Raw genomic sequence first — 23,630 nt, forward strand, 5'->3', positions numbered from 1 at the left:
AAAAGTGATCAAAAAGTCGCGTGTACCCCAAAATAGTACCAATAAAAACTACAACCCGTCCCGCAAAAAAACAAGCCCTGACACAGCTTTTTTGACTGAAAAATAAAAAAGTTATGGCTCTCAGAATATGGTGACACAGAAAATAAATTATTTTATTAAGAAGTGATTTTATTGTGCAAATGCTGCAAAACATAAAAAAACTACATACATATGGTATCGCCGTAATCGTACCGACCCGCAGAATAAAGTAAAATTGTCATTTATAGCGCATTATGAACGTCGTAAGAAATAAAGAATTTAAAACACCAAAATCACTGTTTTTTGGTCACCAAAGCTCTAAATAAAATGTAATAAAAAGTGATAAAAAAGTTGCATGTACTAAACAATGGTACCAATAAAAACTACAGCTCGTCCTGCCAAAAATAAGCCCTCACACCGCTCAATTCATGGAAAAATAAAAAAGTTATGCCATTTGGAAGGCGTGGAGGGAAAAACTAAAATGGAAAAGCAAAAAAGGATCAGTCCTGAAAGGTTAATTAATTTCTATTAAAAAAATTAATTATTACCACATGTGGGGTATTGTCATACTCGGGAGAGATTGCGTTAAAAATTTAGAGCGACTTTTTCTCCTTTATCTCTTGTGAAAATGAAAAAATTCAACATTTTAGTGGACAAAAATGTTTATATTCATTTTCACGGCCTAATTCTACTAAATTCTGCAAAAACCTATATGGTATAAATGCTTACTATACCCCTAGAAAAATTCCTTGAGGGGTGTAGTTTCCCAAATGGGGTCACTTTTGGGGGGTTTCCACTGTTTTAGCACCACAAGACCTCTTCAAACCTGACATGGTGGCTAAAATATAATCTAAAAATAAGCAGGCCCCAAAATCCTGTAGGTGCTCTTTTGCTTCTGAGGCCGGTGTTTCGGTCCATTAGGGCACTAGGCCCACATGTGGGATATTCCTAAAAACTGCAGGACCTGGACAATAAATATTGAGTTGCGTTTCTCTGATAAAACCTTCTGTGTTACAGAATTTTTTTATCACAAATGAATTTCGGCAAAAAAAAATGAAATTTGTAAATTTCCCCTCTACTTTGCTTTATTTCCTGTGAAACGCCTGAAGGGTTAAGAGACTTTCTGAATGCTGTTTTGAATAATTTGAGGGGTGCCATTTTTAAAATTAGGTGATTTTTTGGAGATTCTAAAACCACTTCAGAACTGAACTGGTCCCTGTAAAAATAGCCTTTTGAAATTTTCTTGAAAATGTGAGAAATTGCTGCTAAAGTTCTAAGCCTTGTAACGTCCTAGAAAAATAAAAGGATGTTCAAAAAACGATGCAAACATAAAGTGGGAAATGTTAACTAGTGACTATTTTGTGTGGTATTACTATCTGTTTTACAAGCAGATATATTTCAATTTAGAAAAATGCTAATTTTTGCAAATTTTCTCTAAACTTTGGTGTTTTTCACGAATAAATATTGAATTTATCGACCAAATTTTTCCACTATCATAAAGTACAATATGTCACGAGAAAACAAACTCCGAATCGCTTGGATAGGTAAAAGCATTCCCAAGTTATTACCACATAAAGTGGCACATGTCAGATTTGAAAAAAACGGCTGCGTCCACAAGGCCAAAACAGGCTGTCCTGAAGGGGTTAACTGTTCTGCTCTTCATGACAAGCTCCAATTCAGCACAGAAAGAGATTTTGAATATTGATAGCCTCCTCTTTAATGCATTGCTTTAATATATCTTTTTTCTTTTTTTTCCTTTAACAGGTCTTAGTCTTGTTCAAAGACTGAGGCCGGATTTTAAGAAAAAGTATGCGTCCATGTTTGAGGATGACACCGTAACTGAATATATTTATCACTGCAATGCACAGTCTCCAAGGTAAGTCATTCTTTGCATGTCAGATCTATAACTAGTGTTCACCTTGTGTCTTGCAGTTTTCTTGTGCCGCATATTTTATTATTTTGATCTACAGGGTGGGCCATTTATATGGATACACCTAAATCAAATGGGAATGGTTGGTGATATTAACTTCCTGTTTGTGGCATATTAGTATATGGGAGGGGGAAACTTTTCAAGCTGGGTGTTGACCATGGCGGCCATTTTGAAGTCGGCCATTTTGTATCCAACTTTAGTTTTTTCAATGGGAAGAGGGTCATGTGACACATCAAACTTATCGAGAATTTCACAAGAAAAACAATGGTGTGCTTGGTTTTAACGTTACTTTATTCTTTCATGAGTTATTTACAAGTTTCTGACCACTTATAAAATGTGTTCAAAGTGCTGCCCATTGTGTTGGATTGTCAATGCAACCCTCTTCTCCCACTCTTCACACACTGATAGCAACACCGCAGAAGAAATGCTAGCACAGGCTTCCAGTATCTTCACAACATAGACAATTGCCTTCAAATGACCCCAAAGATAAAAGTCTAAGGGGGTCAGATCGGGAGAACTAGGGGGCCTTTCAACTGGCCCACGACGACCAATCCACTTTCCAGGAAACTGTTCATCTAGGAATGCTCGGACCTGACACCCATAATGTGGTGGTGCACCATCTTGCTGGAAAAACTCAGGGAACGTGCCAGCTTCAGTGCATAAAGAGGGAAACACATCATCATGTAGCAATTTCAGATATCCCGTGGTCTTGAGGTTTCCATTGATGAAGAATGGCCCCTCTATCTTTGTACCCCATATGCCACACCATACCATAAATTTTTGTGTTCCAACAGTCTTGGAGGGATCTATCCAATGTGGGTTAGTGTCAGACCAATAGCGGTGGATTTGTTTGTTAACTTCACCATTCACATAAAAGTTTGCCTCATCACTGAACAAAATGTTCTGTGTAAACTGAGGGTCCTGTTCCAATTTTTGTTTTGCCCATTCTGCAAATTCAGTGCACCGATCTGGGTCATCCTCGTTGAGATGCTGCAGCAGCTGGAGTTTGTAAGGGTGCCATTTGTGAGTAGCTAATATCCGCCGAAGGGATGTTCGACTGATGCCACTCTCCAGTGACATGCGGCGAGTGCTACGCTGTGGGCTCTTGCTGAATGAAGCTAGGACAGCCACTGATGTTTCTTCATTAGTGACCGTTTTCATCTGTCCACATTTGGGAAAATCCAACACTGAACCAGTTTCACGAAACTTGGCAAGCAGTTTGCAAACTGTAGCATGGGAGATGGGTGGTCTCGTAGGGTGTCTTGTATTGAAATCTGCTGCAATGACCCGGGCCATCAACACAATTTCTATCCGCTCCTCACGTGTTAACCTCTGCGACATGTCAATGGCTGTAAACAAAGAGAAGCTTGTAAATAACTCATGAAAGAATAAAGTAACGTTAAAACTAAGCACACCATTGTTTTTCTTGTGAAATTCTCGATACGTTTGATGTCACATGACCCTCTTCCCATTGAAAAAACGAAAGTTGGATACAAAATGGCCGACTTCAAAATGGCCGCCATGGTCAACACCCCCAGCTTGAAAAGTTTCCCCCCTCCCATACACTAATGTGCCACAAACAGGAAGTTAATATTACCAACCATTCCCATTTTATTTAGGTGTATCCATATAAATGGCCCACCCTGTACTGTAGAAATGGCACAACTGGCAGGGACTAGCCTGCCTGATCCCTTTCCCTTGCAGGAAACAAATTCGTGTTTACTTGCCTAGTTGGCAGTTTTTTAATCAAATTCGTGTAACCAGGATATATGAAAATACATGATTCTTGTAAGGTTTTCGGAACACAAAATGACTGTTTATAAATGCATGAAGATGTACTTACATTATCTAGAAGAAAATCCACAGTTATTTCTTGGTTGCAGTGGCGAGACAGCTTTCAGGAACATGACCGTCCCGTATGGCTGGGCTCGAAGGCCAATGTTGCAACGCATTGACGAGATGCACCCAGACATTCCAATCACTGTCATATATGGAGCGCGGTCGTGTATTGATGGGAATTCCGGAAGCACCATTCAGTCTCTGCGGCCAAACTCCTTTGTGGAAACAATTGTAAGTCCTGTAGAAAGTGCAATCAACTTGTTTTTTTTTAAGTAAAGTAAAATATGTGAAATTAACTTCTTTTATTGCTATACATTTTAACAAAGTTCTCAATAAGTAAAGGTGTTATATTTTTTTTGTTTTCACTTTGTGTATTCCACACAGAAGCTCTTCTTAATGCCTTGTTCACGCGACCATAACAGATAGCAACAGTAGTTCTACATGGGCAAATTTTCATCCGTGTTGTCATGATTGGGGACAGCAGGAGCCCCCTCCTTCTGTCTAACCACTCAAATGCCACAGACGCTATTGAACGCAACATATGAGGGATTAAATGGCTAGGATCTCATTTAACTCTGATACCGTCCCTTGCAGGCGGTATCGGCTGTATAAAACAGCCGCCACCTGACATGGACAGTGCGGTGGTTTAGTTCCTGACCCCGCGCCATATTGTACGATGAATGCCGCTAAGGGGTTAATGGAACACTAAACCTAAAAAATACACAAAAAATATAAACCAGCCCAGTCCTTTCTCCTTTCATCTCATGCTTTTATTTGATCCTATTTTGTCTCATACTGCAATAAAAAAAATTCTCATAATTCTTATGTTTTCCCGGAGGTCCGTTCCCCAAATGGTCGTGTGTGTGTGTGTGTGTGTGTGTGTGTTAGTGTGTGTTAGTGTGTGTTAGTGTGTGTTAGTGTGTGTTAGTGTGTGTTAGTTAGTTAGTTAGTTAGTTAGTTAGTTAGTTAGTTAGTTAGTTAGTTAGTTAGTTAGTTAGCTAGCTGCAGAAGGAGCCTACCTCTACTGCCCTTAAAGCAATAGGACATAAAGATTGTAAAGCACCACCCGTTGGCTAAGCCCCACCGTCTCTCGTTTACCAAGTGAGAATGCAGGAAATGAACTCCTGTACTCTGCGAGTATTCTTCTAGACTTTTTTTCCGGAACTTGCAGAATATACTGCAGACTGACAGTGGGAGTTTATCTCCTGTCTACTTTTATTGTTTATTGTTCCTTTTATAAAATTAAACCAATTGGTAAAAAGCCATAAAAATACCATAAAACGAAAACATTTATTACATATATTTCACATCACTGTAAATAATCAAATATTTGTATATATCTCTATAACCGTAACAAACTTGTATAAGAAATCTAAACTCCATGGTGATCAGTGAATGGGTTTTCTGGATGTGCATATATAATATACAGTGCTGTGGAAAAGTATTTGCCCCAATCTCGTTTTCTTCTATTTTTGCTAATTTGTCACATATACCGTATATGTTTCAGATCATCCAACTCATTTTAATATAAGGGCCTGTTCACTTCAGCGTTCGCTTTTCGTTGATGGGTTCCGTCAGACCTTTCCAGAGGAGGAACCCATCAACGCAAAGGCAAACGGAAAAAATTGCTTCTGGTTTGCATTATTATTGATTTCAATGGTAACGCTTCCGCTGCTAATGGTTTCCGTTTGTTTCAGTCCCATAAAGTTTCCGTTTTTTTTACTGAATCAATAGCGCAGTCGCAGACAGCCATCCGCATTTTCGGCCCGTGCTCCCATACAAAGTATGGGAGCACGGTCCGAAAAAAGCAAAACGAGGCAAATACTTTTTCACAGCACTGTGTGTATATATAAATAGTGTGGTCCACCTCCCAAGTTTTTTTTTTTTTTTGTTAGTTCATGAGAATGTTTGTTTGTATGTGCAGTACAATTATTTTAATCTGCCTTAGGCCCCATGCACACGAGCGTGCCCATAATCACGGTCCGTAATTACGGCTTCATCCGTCTGCATTTATGGTCTGTGCTCCCATTATAAAGTATAGGAGCATGGTCCGTAAAAAGCAAAAGATAGGACATATCCTATCTTTGGCGGAAGGCTTCTACGGCACGGACACCTTCCCGTATATACGTGGGAAGTTGTCCGTGGACAATAGACGTGAATGGGTCCGTAATTGCAGACTGTAATTACAGATTTTTTTTTACGGACACCGTGTGCATGGGGCCTTAAACTGCATTTACTTCATAATCTAAATGAATGCAGATTACCGTATATGCTAACCTATGTACACCCCAAAAAATGCTATCTAGCATAAAACTACAACGCCGCACAACAGACCAGTCCTATTACAACTTCTTCACCATAAATGTAAAAAAAATCTGACTGCTGAAATGCCAACAGTCAAAAATGAAAAACCTTTTTATGGTCAAACTTTACTCAACACAAATTATTTACAATCAAAGCCAACATTGTGGCAGGGCTGGACAAGTCCAAGGTAGCCAATGGACCTAGAGATTTGCTGCTGGCGCCTAACTTTGTATATTGGTGTCTATTGATTTTATATAGAATTTCTTACTTTCTGGCCTGAAAAAAAACAAAACAAACATACTGTTTTATGGTATTGCACAATGTGCCCAGGTTTTAGGAGTACAGTGCGTAATGGTCACTTGGATGTTTCCACCTATTGCAATAGGACTGCACACAGTTATGTATTAATCAATTATTAAAGTGCAATCCTTGCCCCATTCCCTGGGTTCTTAGTCACCTTTTATGTGTTCAACCTTAACCATTCACATATCGTATGATAACTTTTCTAAAAATAGATGATTACATTAAGAGTGATGGCAGAATTGCTGTAGAACAACCTTTAGCAGCCTTGATATAGTAGATTAAAGTCCTCCCTAGTCATATTTTACCCAAGTAGATCATGAAACACATGATCCTGTTGAGTTCTTTATATTATATCTTTAGTCATCTGTGTTGGTATCCCAAGATAGGATTGTTTGAATTTGTCGTAGGCCTACTCAGGGCAAAGGTCTCATGGTGAATGTCGTAAAAAAATAAAATGCCAGAATTGCTGTTTTTTTGGTCATCTTGCCTCCCCCAAAAAATTAAATAGTGATCAAAAAGTCACATGTTCCCCAAAATGGTATTAATAACCTACAGCTCACACCGCTCCATCGACACAAAACAAGTTATGGGTCTCAGAATATGGCAACACAGAACATATTTTTGTTATCAAATTGTTTTTATTTTGTAAATGTAGTAAAATATAAAAAATAAAAACTATAAATTTCGTATCACCTTACTAGTATTGACAGGCATAATAAAGTTAGCATTTTATTTTTACCGCAGAAACGAAAAACCCAAAGAACAATGGATGAGTTGCCGTTTTTTTTTTTCACATCCCAAACCACACAATTATTTTTAAAAGTTTTTCTCTGTTATATGGTACATCAAATAGTGCCTTTAAAAAAAAAAAACCTGTATATCTTGGCAGAAAAATTAAAAAGTTATGACTCTCAGAATGCGATGAGGAAAAATGGCTACGGCAGGCAAGGGGTGAAAATTTAATTTTAGTTTTTTATATATTTTTTTGCTGTGGAAATGCACCTATTCCGCAGCAGAAAAACGTAACCGCAGCAGTCGCTACATATAGTGTCATCTAAGGGGCTAAATGGCCGGGATCAGAGGGAACTCCAAACCTGGCCGTTGCAATGGGTTGTCGACTGTATATTACAGCCGAAACCTTTGCTGATTCCATGGGTACAGCTCCTGTGCCTGTGCCATCTACTGAACGTACCATTCCGTCCTATTATGGTAACTAAACCGCAATTGGGACGTAATCGGAAGGCCATTTGCGGGAAGGGGTTAAAGACTATGTACACCTTCACAACCACATTTTTGTTATTGCTTCAATGTATCTAAAATAAAAATGAAGTAACTGCAAATATTTTTCATTACAAATTTCTTACTGCTTTGTGAATACATCACCCTTGCGGACCCAATATTTAAAGGCCATGTACACCTTTTGAAATGAATTTTTTTATTTTGTTTTATGCGGTTTTAAACTACTTTTATTAAAAGATGTAATCCTGCATACATAGAAGCTGTATCGTTCTGTTAAAGTCTTGGCCATCAGTTCAGTTCAGTTCAGTTCAGCTGAGCTGACGGCTAGGCTGAAAGCTGGTCCTACGTGTCTCTGACATACAGGATCCCGCTAATAAGGATCACATCTAAGTTCATCACTTAGATGTGATCCTTATTTGCTGGATCCTGCATGTCAGAGATGGGCAGGACCAGATCTCAGCTTAGCTGTCCGTTTAGCTAAACGGACAGCCGCGGCTTGGACAGAACGATACCGCTTCTATGTATGCGGGATTCTATTTTTAATAAAGGTTCAAAATATTGATTTTAAAAGGTTTTGTACACCTATAAAGAGAATTTTTTTATTTTTAAAGTGAATAATTTTACACTTTTAGCATGGGATGCCTGGTTTTTGCTTTGGTTAATATGTAATAATATTTGTTCTTTAGGCAATTCGTGGTGCTGGCCATTATGTCTTTGCTGATCAGCCAGAGGATTTCAATCAGAAAGTAACAGAAATTTGTGATTCTGTGGACTGACCTGTACAGCCCGATCTGCTATTCCCGTCTAAGAAATCTCCTCAACTAGCGGCGGGATATAAACCAAATAATGCAAAACATAGCATTTTCCCGCATTTCATCGGTGCTTTCTTCTCCACAAACGTTTGCACACTTGAACCAGAAATGTGCCTTCTTTTTTTGTAGGAAGTGATTTTAGATGGACTCTGTACAGCTTTTACAAGTATCCAGAGTGTTTATATTTATACGACATTTGTGATACATATAGATATATATTTCCAGAATAATATATTAGTCATTTATATCTTTCAAACTGGAATTAAGGCCTACTGAGCCAGACTACTCCAAGGACTTCTTTATCCCAGTTCTGTCTCTGAGCTTCTGATTCTACGCACGTTGTATGTACATTGTTTTATTGTATTTATTTTTGTAATGTTAAATACTCCTTTTGTGTGCCAAGTTCTGCATATGAGGTATGCCTGAGTGTCGCATTGAACAAGTGTCTGTTTTAAGACTGTATAATTGAGAAAAATGCTTAAAAACTTCCTTCAAGTAGGAGACTGACTAAATGTTAATGCCACAATTACTGCAATAAGAACACCGTATAGCTCCAAGTATCGTCTTACTTTTCTGATAATCCAGATCTCTATCATGTCACATTAATGCAGGATCACGAAATTATACAATACAAATAATTCTATAATTTCAAATGTATCTGTCAAAGTTAACATTTCACCAGAAAGGCTCCCTTTACATTGGGGCAGTTACCGGTCTTATTAAAGCTGAAAAAGTTGGTTTCATTGCACCCACTAAATGATCCCTAAAGTGTGAGTCAGCAGCCAAAGGAAGTGAGCCCATTCTCCCGAAATCCATAGAAACTGAACTCTGACTGTTTCTAAGGAGTTAATGCTTCAGGTAAGTGTCTTGTAAAAGTTCTCTTGGCCCAGCCGTATTAGGACATATGGAAATGGGGGTCCCCTGCTGAGGGTGCCCTCTGAGCCAGAGCAGAGAGCACCTATTAAGCTGCAGGTCTCACTCTGGCGACATCAGGCCATCCATGTATCACATGGACAGCCATTCATCTGGACTGCTAGTTCGGAGGAAATTTCTGGCTGGCCCTGTCTCCCCTGGCAAAATAGCTTTTTACCAGGGATCTTTAACACTTGAGAAGGCTCACAGTGGTAAAGGGCATAAGAGGCAAGATATTTTCCTGCTCCCTGTCTGGCACTGCAAAAGGTTACTTAGTGGTCACAATTTGACCCCCTATTTTGTGAATTAGGTTCTTACAGGCACCCAAGGAGCAGAGGCCTGCCCAAGTGACGTGGTTCCGTTAATGTTCTAAATTGTGTCTCAAATGCTGTCTATTAAGTTTGTGCACTAGACATTTTTGTGAAAAACATTTGTACAGAGGCATCTGTATTATAATAATTTTTTTTTTTTTGGGAGAGTACTTTGAATGCCCAAAAATTTCACTCCAGTTCTATAGAAAATTAGTATATAAAGTGTTATATATGTGTGCATGATGTGGTTTTGTGTTTTTTTTTGTTTTTATTTTTTGTGGTATGTGTGATATATATATTTTTTTATTTCAATTTTTCTCTTGCTTTATAGAAAATTAGAGGGATTCTATATTATATGGCTATTGCTTTTCCAGACCGTTCAGCGTTCAAACCTCTTTTACGTTACCTCTATCCTGTGTTGCAGGTTTTGCTAATTCTGCTTAGGTGAACCCCTCTATCCTTTTCTGTCTGATACAATGTTACTTGATAGTAAAACATAATATGATAAGGTACTTTTATGTAATATAATTGTGCATTATACTGGAAGGTTTTTTTTTTTTTTTTTTAATTTAAGTTGTATTGAATTCTATGTTAATATGATTTAATAATACGTTTCTGTGGGTGGTCCGGATGAACAATATCTTTTAATTGTAGAAGTCCTTATGCACAGTATGTGTGTGCTGTCCTGAACATGGTTGGAAAAATCTTTTGTCTTTCTTAGTTTAGGGGGAAGAAAATAAATAATCTTGACTTTGCTTTGCTCACATTAAACCTGGCCATATATCTGAAGATTTTTTGTAGTGAAAGAAGGAGGAGGTGACATACTTTATCTTCATTTGTATGGTTCGCAGAATGACGGGATCAGCATCACAGTTGCTGCAGAAATCATAAAGCCAGTAAGGAAAAAAACACATTGAATAAATTGTAAAATATTCGTCATGCATCTGCAGCAGGAAGGATTTCTGCACTTACTTTTCCAGAGCAAAAGCTTGACAAGTGTAAATTTACATAATTCCTAAAATACCAGGGCTGTTAATGCTCTTTAAATATTTTGGCCTTCAAATATAAGTTTTGAAGGTGCTCTGAACACTATAGGTCCTTAACTCAACAGGAAATAAAATGGCTGCATATTACTGGGCTGTATATGAAACGTTGTCAAAACAATGCCCCGTTCTCTGACATCACTCAGTGCTCTGCAGCTGTTTGCTGAAGCTTCATCTCACAGACTTCATGCTCAGCCCTCCCCTGGTATGCATTTTGCACAAAATACTGGTAATACTGAGAGCTCTCTGTGCTCCCTGTCAGGTAATGTAATCTGTTTTCTGGTCCTAATGCAGGAGGAAGCAGCTAAAATAGGCCAGAGAGCTGTCCGTATTACCAGTATTATATGCAGGAGGAGGGCAAAGCAGGAAGTCTGTGAGGTGCAGCTTCAGCCAAAAGCTGCTGACAGAGAAGGGGGCATCATTTGTGTCACTGCTCCTGTACATCCGAGTAACATGCAGTCATGTTGTTTCCTGCGGTGTTAAGGAGCTATAGTGTACATTGCACATGGGAAAATTGAGTTCAGGAGACCAGAGTGAAAGAACGGACATTCCCTGGTATGTTACATGACCCTGTTATTTTAGTTTTACGAATTAAGAAGACAATCTTTGAGAAGCCAATTGTTCACAGCATATTTACAAGCAGACAATCTTGACATGGAGTCTGCTTAAAATGAATAGTTCCACCCCCCCTTTGAATACCATTTAGTGTTTTAATCTAAAAAAGGTGGAAAATTTTGAGTTGATCTCGTATTATAGCTAAATATTGATCTAAACTGTTTTTCTGCTACTGAGCTCCAAATCCCCTGCACAGACGTAAATTTGTATTTTAACGTTCTAACTGCCTACTGCCATCACTAGGGGAGGCTCAGGAGCTTATTGCTTGCTCTAACCCTTCCCGACTATGACGAGGGGTTATGTATGGCGCGGGCTCAGGAGCTGCATACACAGCGGTTTGCCATCTTGGTCCCCCTATAAAGCAAGGATGCAACATGCGCAGTACACTGCAATAGGTAAGTATTGCAGTGTATTATATTAGTGTATTCGTATTAGTGTATTTTTATGTTCATTAGTGGTACTAAAAAAAATTCTTAAAAACAAGTTTATTAAAGTTTTCATTTTTTTTAAGAATATTAAAAAAAAAAAAAAAAACAGTGAGAAGAAGTTGATATATTGAACTCTATAATAAAACAGTATTTGGCAAGCTCCCTATTGTGGAAGGCAGCCAGAATTGCGCATACTGTTTTATTTTTGAATAAATTAGTATGAAGAAAGCTCCCTCTAGTGGTGGTTGCAGGCACTTTATATCTATGCAGGGTATTTGATGCTGTGTATCAGAAAAGCACAGCTCTGACTACTATAATGATATTTTAAGAAATGAATCCGCGCAGCATGTTGGACTTTAAAATCATTCATAAATGTAAAGATTCACTTAAAGGGTAACAAAACGTTTGACAAACTTCTGACATGTCGTAGTGACATGTCAGAAGTTTTGATTGGTGGGGGTCCAAGCACTGAGACGCCCACCGATCGCTAAAACAAAGAGACAGAACTGCTCGTGTGAGCGCTCATCCACTTCATGTCTGTTCGGCTTTTTCTGGAAATTAATGTATCGGAGTACGGGCTCAATAGAAAGTCTATGAGCCCGTACTCCGATACGTCGGCTTTGCGGAAAAAGCCGAACAGAAACTAAGCGAATCAGCGCTCAAATGAACACTTTTGCCGCTTCGTTTTAGCGACTGGTGGGGGTCTCTGTGCTCGGACCCCCACCAATAAAAACTTCTGACAAGTCACTATGAAATGTGAGAAGTTTGTCAAACGTTTAGTTACCCTTTAAATATTCTCAATATCTTGTAAACTATACAGTATTTACAAATTGCACGGAATAATCTGCTTAAGGCCCAATTCACATGTGCTGGTAGTTGTGTGCCAGAGGGCTGTATCGCTACCACAGCTAAAGTCTATCCTTTACTTGTATTATCGACGAGATATCTCTTGTCGATTGGCGCTCATTTGCTCTTTTCACAAGGATATATGATCGGTAATTTCCATGATGTTGACCACACATCTCCCGGTTTACACAGGGGGATGTGCTGCCGACTAGCGACCGTCTTATTGGCTGTATAAACGAGCAGGTCAGCCAATGAATGAGCTGATTACTCAGGGCAATGATCGGGAACGAGCGTTCATATCAACTCTCATGTGCCCGATCATTGGCCCAGGTAAAAGGACCTTGAGAGATTGGATTGTAAATGCCTTTTGGTTTTGACACAGTGTAACTATTTTAAATCTATATATTTTTTTTTCATTTAAAGAAGCACTTGTAGGCCACATTAGTTCTATAACCGCATCTATGATTGCAGTTTTTTTTTGTGTAGGCACTTTTTATGCTGCATTTCCCTCCATTGGAGGAGAAACTGCACACAAACATGACAGATTAGGCATGGTGTGGAGTAACTGCATCATGCCAAAAAAAACATGCAATATTTTGTAATCTAATTCACTTCAACATCTAGTTTCTTCCAATGTGCCAAAATTTTAACGTATCCTAAACTGGTTGTAAAGAGTGATCTCAAAGATTGAGGCTGAAATCACACATGCAGCTTTTGTGGCAGTTTTTTTGATCCAAAGACAGTAGTCGATACAAAAGAGAGGAGTCTTTTCAGTCTTACCTTTTTATAGTTTTTCCTATTGGTTTCACTGCTGTGTTTAGCGCCAAAAACTGTGTATGTAATTTCAGAATTTAAAAAATAATAATTCTGTATATGTATGTGTGTAATATATATATATATGTGTGTGTGTGTGTGTGTGTATATAATATATATATATATTATAAACACACACAGACACACATATAAGACTCTTGCACACGACAGTGTATGCTGCCCGAGTCCCATCCGTGGTCAGATAGGACATGTCCTATCTTTCTGCGGATCAGGGAGTCTGGTCTGTTTTCACGGACCCAATTCACACACTGAAGTGAATGGGTCCGTGACAACTATCGGCTGCCTCTCGGAGGTCGTGAAAAACGGCCTGAGTGGCACTTGGTCATGGGCAAGAGCATTGATAAGCATATTAATAATAAAATCTAGCTCATAATCTTCTGTTTATTTCAGTAGAAGCAATGTATGGGATATCACATTGCAGCTGCTTGTCTGTCTGATTTTTCTTTTTTTTTTTCTTTTTATGTACTTCATTTTTTTCTGATAGAGAAAACACTGTGTAGAAGAAGTGTAAATAAATTCCACTTCTGTCTTCATTAATACGCAATATAATGGATGGAAACAAAGGCCAATCTATAAGCCAAATAAATGCAAACATGAGTATGAAGAATGTTTTATATATTTTATTTTAATATAATATAAACTATAGTTGACTTTATATTTCAATTATACACAGTTATATTTCTATATGTTAACTCATCTGCACTGTGAATTCTCATTTCTTAATTTGAGTAATTGTTGAGTTCATGAAATATTTCAGGTTTGAAATTCTGTTTAGAATAAAGTTGCATTAATGCTGGACTGCAATAAAAAATACCTGACTAACTGTGTCCTGTTGTTGTTTGATCTTTTTCACCCAAGTCAAGGTCACCAGTGCTCCTGAATCTTCCTGTTCTTTTTCCTGTATTTTATTTGCTAGATCAACACTTTGTGCCCCAGAGCTGCTCTTCCTACAGTACCTAGATACAGGAGTACACAACTGTCGTGCATACCAGACCAAAATAATCCAACAACCTGCCCCACAATACCTTATACTTTTATGTGCATCATCTGTGTTTTATATACTAATTTCTCATATTTTAAAGGAAACCTGTCAGGATGATTCAGGCTCCCAAATCACCATTAACCTGATATCCAGGACATTAATAGGTTGAAAATGATGCCCTTGTAAATTCTGGCTGATGCAGCATAATGTAGAAATAGAACTTTGAAAACTGTGAGTGCTATATGCAAATGATGTGTAAAGTGTCATGGGGGTGGTGCTGCTCCCCTGAAGAGTTATACTGGCCAGCCCTCCCGCCTGGCTTGATTGACGTCCCACAGGTTGGGATATGTCATTACAAGCTAGCTCCGATGGCATCAGGTGCAACCACACTGCAGCGAGTTGTACTGGCCTCCGCTTCATCTACACATAGGAGCCGACTTGTAATGACGTATCTCAACCTGTGGGATGTCAATCATGCCATGGGGTGACTGACACATTACTCTTTATAGGTTATTTACATGGAGAGAGCGCTGTCTTCAAAGTCTTTTGTAGACTACATAGCACATCACTTATTTGGCATCGTTATATGACCGTTATAGTAGTTCATTTTGTAGCCATAGGTCTGAGATCAACAATTCTGCATGTTCTCTCTTTCTAGGTTATGTCCATGTATTGTGATCAGTTCTGAGATTTTGTGCATTATGTGAGAACACATGGATAAAAGAAGAAGAGTAAAGAAAAAGAACATATTGTATAATAATTTGATGCTCATTCCCTTATATTTATATATATATTGTCTGATATTGGTTAGTCTATTTTCTTTTTTAGAAAATCTACCACATTCCTCTATTTTGTAGAAACAAATGAATAACATACAGGCACAAATGGTAGTTAGTATGAAGTTTTCATTACCATGCTCATAGGACAGACCTTATAACATTCATGTATAATATCTTGGTTATAAACCTAGATGAAGTTCCAATACACTGCTCATATGTGACAACTTATATGCCTATTGTAGTGACCTATGGTCACGGGGTCTGATATCTTGTAGCGATTTACCTATAACTATAAACACATGGTTTTCCAGCCTCCCCGCCCTCTCTTTTCTTTGCCTCTCTTTCACTCCCGGTGAACTGGTTATGCGCGTGCGCGCGGCTTACCGCATCATGTTGCCATGGTAGCGGACCCGGCGCGTGCGCATACAGAATGACTACACGCCTTGGACTCCATGGCGGTTGCGGTCCTGCTGGGCGCACTGTGCGTGCGCCGGGTCCGTCATCAGGTGCACATGGTGGCAGCTTCGGCGCAGGCGCACGGCGTTCCAGCATTGGGCAGCTGGGTCATCACACAAGTTCACTCGTGGAGGGTGGGGTGGGTGCGTCCTCAGGTACACGCTATTGCACTTCTAATTATTTTCATTTGCTACCTCATATAAAGACACTACATGTCCATATGCAAACTTACCCCTGAGGAAGCCACTTTGTGGCGATACGCGTGGGGCTTTCTATCTCCTATTCTCCTTTATAGCTTGAGACACAGGACATGCTGATCTGATGCCTAACTGATGCAACATTTTTACACACTTTTTCAAGATTATATGCATTGCATGCCTGCTCTGGGGGTTTAGGTGAGTGTAAGGAGGTAGCTATTTGATAGCCACTTATCATGGTGGTATCCCCCCTTCAGTGATCTTTACATGGCATTCTTTATGCTATTTTAAATGTTTTTAACTTTAATGTAGTGTTTTGTATTCAATAAACATAGATTTTTTTCGTATACTTATATGGCTATTTCTTGATAGATACATCTTTTGCCTTATACATACCCATTTGTTTGGTTAAATTTACAGTGGTTTATAGGGTATGTTGCAGGATATATGCAGTGCCTGCCAGTGATATACAACTGCTACCAAACCATAAGGGGACATGTGGAAAATGTTAAATGTTTATCAATTTGAAAACCATCATCCTAGTCTTCTTTAACCAAACAGTTCATGCTTCTATGCTCTTGGTGCTTTTCTACCCTTGTCTTGTCTCTTTCTATCTAATTTTATCTTAGTGGTTCTATGTTATAAGATACCCAATGGAATAAAATCTGCTTTTAATGTATCATCAGTGAGGCCTGCTACCCTAACACTGTCCTCTACTAGTGATAGGAGAGCTAATCTCAAAGGGGTATTCCTACAATGGACAATTATTGCCTACCCACAGGATAGGTGACAATTGTCTGAACACTGGGACTCTCACCAATCGCCAGAATGGAAGGTCCAAACCCCTTGTGATCGACCAGTGAGGAGGACATTGAATGGAGCGGCGGTCGAGCAAGTGTGCTGCCGCTCCATGCAAAGTCTACGAGAATGACGGAAACAGCAGTGTACGTCGTGGTTTCCATAAGTCCTATAGATATTGAATGGAGCGGCGGGCGCATGCTCAACTGCCGCGCCATTCAAGCTCCTCCTCACTGCGGGGGTAGCAGTGAGGAGAAATGCAAAAATGGGGGTCCTGAACACCAATCAGTAGGGCCCCCAGCAATCCGACAATTATGACCTAACTTGTGGATAGGTGATAATTGTCCATTCTGGAAATACCCCTTTAACTGTATCTAAGCCATGAACTAAACTTGTACTTTTTTTTACTCTTCTCAAATGTTCTGTTGCCTGTTGCAATATTATCCTCCAGGGTATTTCTGGGAGTCTTCTTTTTGATGTTTCCATTAAATTAATGTACAGTACTGTAACTATCCTTTGTTGTACGCAGTTCATGATCAACAAGGCTATTACGAATTATTCCATCTGCTTTTCCCAGTACTGAAAGCTGCATCTTTTCACAGGATTGTAGAGTTTAATTTCTGCAAAAGATAAAGCATTTTCATGTTCAGAAATGCACTCCTCAGATCATTAAAGGGTTATTCCCAACGTATACTTTCATCCCCAACAGTTCCTTATCTTAACTATATTAATCTTTGTAAATACCTTTCATTTTCTGTAGTGCAGCGTTTCCGAGATATCTGAGTCCATCCCGTGACTTGCGATTTGATTAGGTGGTCGTTGCTATGGATCCGACCACTGCCGTTTAGCTGCTGCGCCTGCGCAGTTTCCCCGCTGCGCCTGCGCAGTTTCCCCGCTGCCTGTCTCTGTAAAGCAGACTGGAGTGGCAAGAGCACGCTGTAGTTGCTTATCTTTTTAATGTGGTTGCTCCCGAGCATGCGCAGTAGCCCTGGAGCTGTTCCCATTTGCACTCGACACGGGGCTTCAGAGCAGTAATCAGTTCAGACACACAGCGCTTGGGGACGGAGATGAGGAAGACAGCAACTAAAACAGTAAGGATTCTTGGTGGGATGTACTGTAAGGGGGTTGCTACGACAAATCGCTGCTTGTACACGTTGTTTGGAATCCTCATGCTGCTATTAGAATTTTTACATAGCAGCATTGGGTGCGTGCACTTTCAGGGAAGCAGCGCTGTGAGATTATCACGGCGCCACTTGCTGGTGAAAAGAAAGAAGGGGAGGTGACACATCCACATTTGTTCAAATGCTGGGATAAGACACAGGGAAAAGAGCAGGGATCCATATGAAATTACTGCATGGGGTGCAAAATACCTATTTTTTAATAGCTAAACGATTTAGCACTAAAAAATTATTAACATGGAAGTTGGGAATAACCCTTTAATATGATTCAACTTCAGAGTTGGTTCACCCTCAGCACTGGTCATCATAATAAAATAAAATAAATGATGGACTTGCTTTGTCTACAATGGTAAATGGTCTTCCCGATATAGTAAACAAATTAAAAAAATGTAACAATTTTGAACCATTCCCAATATTGTATTCAAAGAGTCTGACCTTTTTATTAGGGTACCCACACATGTGGCTGATTTGTTGCGGATTTTTCCACAGTAAAGTATCATACAAAAGGGGTGTAGGCTTGATTTCAGCCAATCATTTACAATATGATAACTCTGATTCCGTACATAGCATACAATGAGAATATTTCATATTGAGCCAATCGCAGACATACAACACATTTCAAATGTAATATAATTCTTCATTAGATGCTTACGTCACTTAACACCTGGTCTATTTCTCTGGCAGGAATATAATAGTTTGTTCTTCTAAATGGGGAGTGTGAAGGAGTTATATTCACATACATAAGGCTCCCAGTAAAAGTATATTTTTCCCTCCCCTCTTATCTCACCCCCCCCCCCTTCATTATGAAAGAGCTGTGTTAGTTTCAAAGTCACCAGGCATCTTACAGCAAACTTCACATGAGAACTATGGACACACATTGCTAACTTAAGAAACATACAAAATCTGCATTAATATACTTGTCTTAAAGCAACAGATACCTTTTATTCAGTAAATGGATTCTTTAAGACACAAGGTAAATATATATATTTCTTGAAATAGGGGATAAGGTTTTTGCTGGTGGAATATAAATTACATCTCTGCATGATCTGGCATCCTGCTCGATAATCCATAATCTAATTTAATACAGAGAATAACACTGCTCACACTGGCATCATGGCTTCTTTGTTTAATTAATCCATGACAGATCCGTTCTCTAACCGATCCTAACGGATGTTATTGACTTACATTGGGATCAGTCAGCTTCTGGTCTTTTTTTTTTTTATCATCAAATATCGCAAGCTACTGTATGCCTGTCAAAAGCAACAAATAATTCAGTCCCTAAGGCAAAAAGGAGCTTTCTTTTTGGGTTTAGATGATTATCTCTACTTTTCCTTGTGGGGGGACACATATGTAAAACGTCTCTGCATTCTCGTGGTCTTAAATCACATATTTATTCCACATTGAACAGCGTTACCTATTATACTACCCATGCTTATGTTACTACATGGGAGTCTGATTTAGCTAGAACGAGAGATAGAGCCGATTGAAACAATGCGTGTGACCCAATCTCCTCCTGCTGCTCTATTAAAAACTAATACAATGAAATCTGCCTGTAAGGTTCTCCTGAACTAATCCTTTGTCCCTGCACGTATAGCCCATATTGTTCCAGGCTATCTTGCCAACTGTTTAAGGGGCTTCACCTCCACTGGTGACATCTTGCATATGTTGATGTACCAGTCCCAGCGTATTGCAATTTTGGCCCTGTATCTATGACCTACCCTGTACGGTCCTTCATACTTTTCTTTGCAGGGGTCCTTAAGAAGCCCTTTTTCACCACAAATTTTCTGACCTCACCCGAGTACGATACCGATTACTTACATTTACATTTACTTACATAGGAAATTGGCTAAGCAACCAAAAGCCCATACCTGGAATGAATCATATATTCCGTACTCTAAAATTTTAACCAGATTGGACACTTTTATGACTGTCAAAAATATTTTTAATTATCTTTATATGTGTGAACATATATTGCTTTTGTGAAAGTGATTAGAATGGGTTTCAAAGATAACATTTTGCATGGACTCCATCTTGTATGGTAGGCATCCATTTTGGATCATTGGAATCTATCTTTTGGCCTGAAGGAGCCATCTTGAGGTTAATAAGTAAAAAGTAAAGGTCAGCAGATGTCTAGAAGCAATTCTATGTTGTGTGTTCTTGAATTGAATGTTTTATTACTCTTTTAAGAAGCAGATCAAATAACCTTGGTGGATGGACAATGACTGTTTACCATAAGTCAGCCTTGGAAGAAGCCCTCTGTTTAATTAATTTAAACTTATCTTCAGTCTCCATTCTCTAATGAGATAAGAAGTAGAGACAAATTAACTTGTGTATCTGAAATGTGTGTCCTTCCCATGGGACAAGGTTCAGGCCACCTGGGGCTTGGAGGGTGAAGAATTATTATAATGCATTGATATAATTCTTATTGGCTGAATCAGAGTCATTATCATATTGTAGATGATTGGCTGAAACCAAAGCCTACACCTTTCCTGTCATTATACCATATGTGGAGTTTTGGGATATTACCATATATAGAATGTTTATGTTTGCAAGTATAAGGTTACCACCTACTCTCATTTTCCTATAAATAAAGATGGATCCGCCCCCTAGGGCAGAGATCGTTTGAACACTGAAGCTGCGTGTCATGGTCTCTCTCCGGCCGGCCTCTCTCAGATCCACCATTGAGAGGGCATTCACTAATTTGGAGCTCATAGACAAATGCAGATAATGTCCAACGTTAACGGACATACTAAATTCTGCAGCGACATTACTTGGGGGCTCTTGTCCGGGATTCTCAACACAGATCGAAGGCGACAATCGAAGGTGGATGACGGCTAAGATAACGGAGAACTGCACCCAAAACCGGTGAGTAAGAAATGTTATTCTTACTGTGCACTTCTCTCTTGTTTTAGCTGCCGTCCAGGTATTGTCTCTTTTGACTATTTGGGAACCATGAACACCATTTGTCTATGAGTTGTATGTATGAATTATAGGAATAGGTGTGTGAGTAGAAATGAATCTGTGAGTGTATCTGTGAGAGGCTGAGATAAGGGAGCGTTTGTTTTCTGATCCCAAAACATACAAAAACAACCAAATACCGAGAAAACACTAAACGGCCTGTCCGAAGTGTTCCCTCCGGCCCCTGGGTTTTGTATGTATTAAGATCAGGTTGCAAATTGATCCTTGCAGAAGTGACGGGTAACCATCCCCGCCCAAGTGATTGTTAGGACTTTCGCGTATCCAGACTGTGACCCATAGGAGGCGCACCTGGCCGGAAGTAAGAGTACGTATGTGGGCTAATCCTCGGACGCCCAATCTGAATGAGTTGCTGATCATTAAGTAACATCTCTGTAACTAGAAAGTTTATGGAATATCCACGGGCCCCTGAGACAGTGAGACAGTTATAAATCACACCCATCCCTTTTAAATACAACATAAAGTAGGTTAACATACACGGCACCGAGGGACTTGCAATAATTGTGATCTTGTTGACAATAGTTATTTGGCTGCTGTTTAACCCCTTCCCTCTTTAGCCACTTTTGACCTTCCTGACCGAGCCTCATTTTTCAAATCTGACATGTTTCACTTTGTGGTAATAACTCCGGAATGCTTTCACCTATCCAAACGATTCTGAGATTGTTTTCTCGTGACACATTGGACTTTAAGTTACTGGCAAAATTTTCTCGATATGTTCAGTATTTAATTGTGAAAAACACCAAAATTTTGAGAAAAATTAGCATTTTTCTCAATTTAAATGTATCTGCTTGTAATACAGGCAGTTATACCACACAAAATTGTTGCTAATTAACATCCCCCATATGTCTACTTTAGATTAGTATCGTTTTCTGAACATCCTTTTATTTTTCTATGACATCACAAGGCTTAGAACTTTAGCAGCAATTTCTCACATTTTCAAGAAAATGTCAAAAGGCCATTTTTACAGGGGCCAGTTCAGTTGTGAAGTGGCTTTGAGGGCCTTATATATTAGAAACTCCCAAAAAGTCACCCCATTTTAAAAACTTCACCCCTCAAAGTATTCAAAACAGCATTTAGAAAATGTCTTAACCCTTTACACATTTCACAGGAATTAAAGCAAAGTAGAGGTGAAATTTACAAATTTCATATTTTTTTGCAGAAATAAATTTTCAATACAATTTTTTTTATAACACAGAAGGTTTTACCAGAGAAATGCAACTCAATATTTGTTGTGCAGTTTTAGGAAATATCCCACATGTGGCCGTAGCGTGCTACTGGACTGAAGCACCGGCCTCAGAAGCAAAGGAACACCTAGTGGATTTTGGGGCCTTATTTTTGTTAGAATAAATTTTAGGCACCATGTCAGGTTTGAAGGGCTCTTGCGGTGCCAAAACAGTCAAAATCCACCAAAAGTGACCCCATCTGGGAAACTACACACCTCAAGGAAATTATCTAGGGGTACAGTGAGCATTTTGACCGCATAGGTTTTTTACAGAAATTATTGGAAGTAGACGATGAAAATTAAAATCAACATTTTTTCAAAGAAAATGTAGGTTTAGCGATTTTTTTTCTCATTTCCACAAGGACTAAAGGAGAAAAAGCACCGTAAAATTTGTAAAGCAATTTCTCCCGAGTAAAACAATACCCCACATGTGGTAATAAACGGTTGTTTGGAGACACGGCGTGGCTGAGAAGGGAAAGAGCGCTATTTGGCTTTTGGAGCTCAAGTTTAGCAGAAATGGTTTGCGGAGGCCATGTCACATTTACAAAGCCCCTGAGGGGACAAAACAGTGGAAACCCCCCACAAGTGACCCCATTTTGGAAACTACACCCATTGAGGAAATTATCTAGGGGTATAGTGAGCGTTTTGACCCAACAGGTTTTTTGCATAAATTATTGGAAGTAGGCCCTGAAAATTACAATCTAAATTTTTTCAAAGAAAATGTAGGTTTAGCTAATTTTTTCTAATTTCCACAAGGACTGAAGGAGAAAAAGCATCGCAAAATTTGTAAAGCAATTTCTCCCGAGTAAAACAATACCCCACATGTGGCAATAACCGGCTGTTTGAACACACGGCAGGGCTTAGAAGGGATGGAGTGCCATTTGGCTTTTGGAGATCATATTTAGCAGGAATGGTTTGCGGAGGCCATGTCACATTTACGAAGTCCCTGAGGAGACAAAACAGTGGAAACCCCCCACAAGAGACCCCATTTTGGAGACTACACCCATTGAGGAAATTATCTAGGGGTATAGTGAGCGATTTGACCCCACAGTTTTTTTGCAGAAATTATTGGAAGTAGGCCCTGAAAATAAAAATCTACATTTTTTCAAAGAAAATGTAGGTTTAGCTTATTTTTTATCATTTCCACAAGGACTGAAGGAGAAAAAGCACCACAAAATTTGTAAAGCAATTTCTCCCGAGTAAAACAATGCCCCACATGTGGTAATAAACGGCTGTTTGAAGACACGGCGTGGCTTAGAAGGGAAAAAACACTATTTGGCTTTTGGAGATCACATTAAGCAGGAATGGTTTGCGGAGGCCATGTCACATTTGCAAAGCCCCTGAGGGGAAAAAAACAATGAAAACGCCGAAAAAGTGACTCCATTTAGGAAACTACACCTCTTGAGGAATTCATCTAGGGGTGTAGTGAGCATTTTGACCCCACAGATGTTTCATAGAATTTATTAGAATTGGGCAGTGAAAATAAAAACATTTAAATTCAAATAAAATTTTTTTCATTTTCGCAACAAATAAAGGAAAAAAAAGAACCCAACATTTGTAAAGCAATTTCTCCCGAGTACGGCAATACCCCATATGTGGTCATAAACT

At 39.1% G+C, this 23,630-nt stretch overlaps 1 protein-coding gene and 1 long non-coding RNA gene across 3 annotated transcripts in view; both read left to right on the forward strand.

Moving 5' to 3' along the window:
- ABHD5 (abhydrolase domain containing 5, lysophosphatidic acid acyltransferase) overlaps positions 1 to 9,002 on the forward strand; it is a 56,895-nt gene extending 47,893 nt beyond the window's left edge. For both annotated transcript variants that reach the window (XM_075827149.1, XM_075827150.1), the window contains exons 5-7: positions 1,783 to 1,894; positions 3,832 to 4,018; positions 8,320 to 9,002. In XM_075827149.1, coding sequence (XP_075683264.1) covers positions 1,783 to 1,894; positions 3,832 to 4,018; positions 8,320 to 8,409 — 389 coding nt within the window. In that variant the 3' untranslated portion in view covers positions 8,410 to 9,002. The remainder of the gene's footprint in view (positions 1 to 1,782; positions 1,895 to 3,831; positions 4,019 to 8,319) is intronic.
- Positions 1 to 23,630, forward strand: part of LOC142652910 (uncharacterized) — an 854,242-nt gene that overhangs the window by 558,223 nt on the left and 272,389 nt on the right. The gene's annotated exons all lie outside the window — the stretch shown is intronic.

This window comes from Rhinoderma darwinii, chromosome 5 (genome assembly GCF_050947455.1).
Source record: "Rhinoderma darwinii isolate aRhiDar2 chromosome 5, aRhiDar2.hap1, whole genome shotgun sequence".
Lineage (NCBI taxonomy): Eukaryota > Metazoa > Chordata > Amphibia > Anura > Rhinodermatidae > Rhinoderma > Rhinoderma darwinii.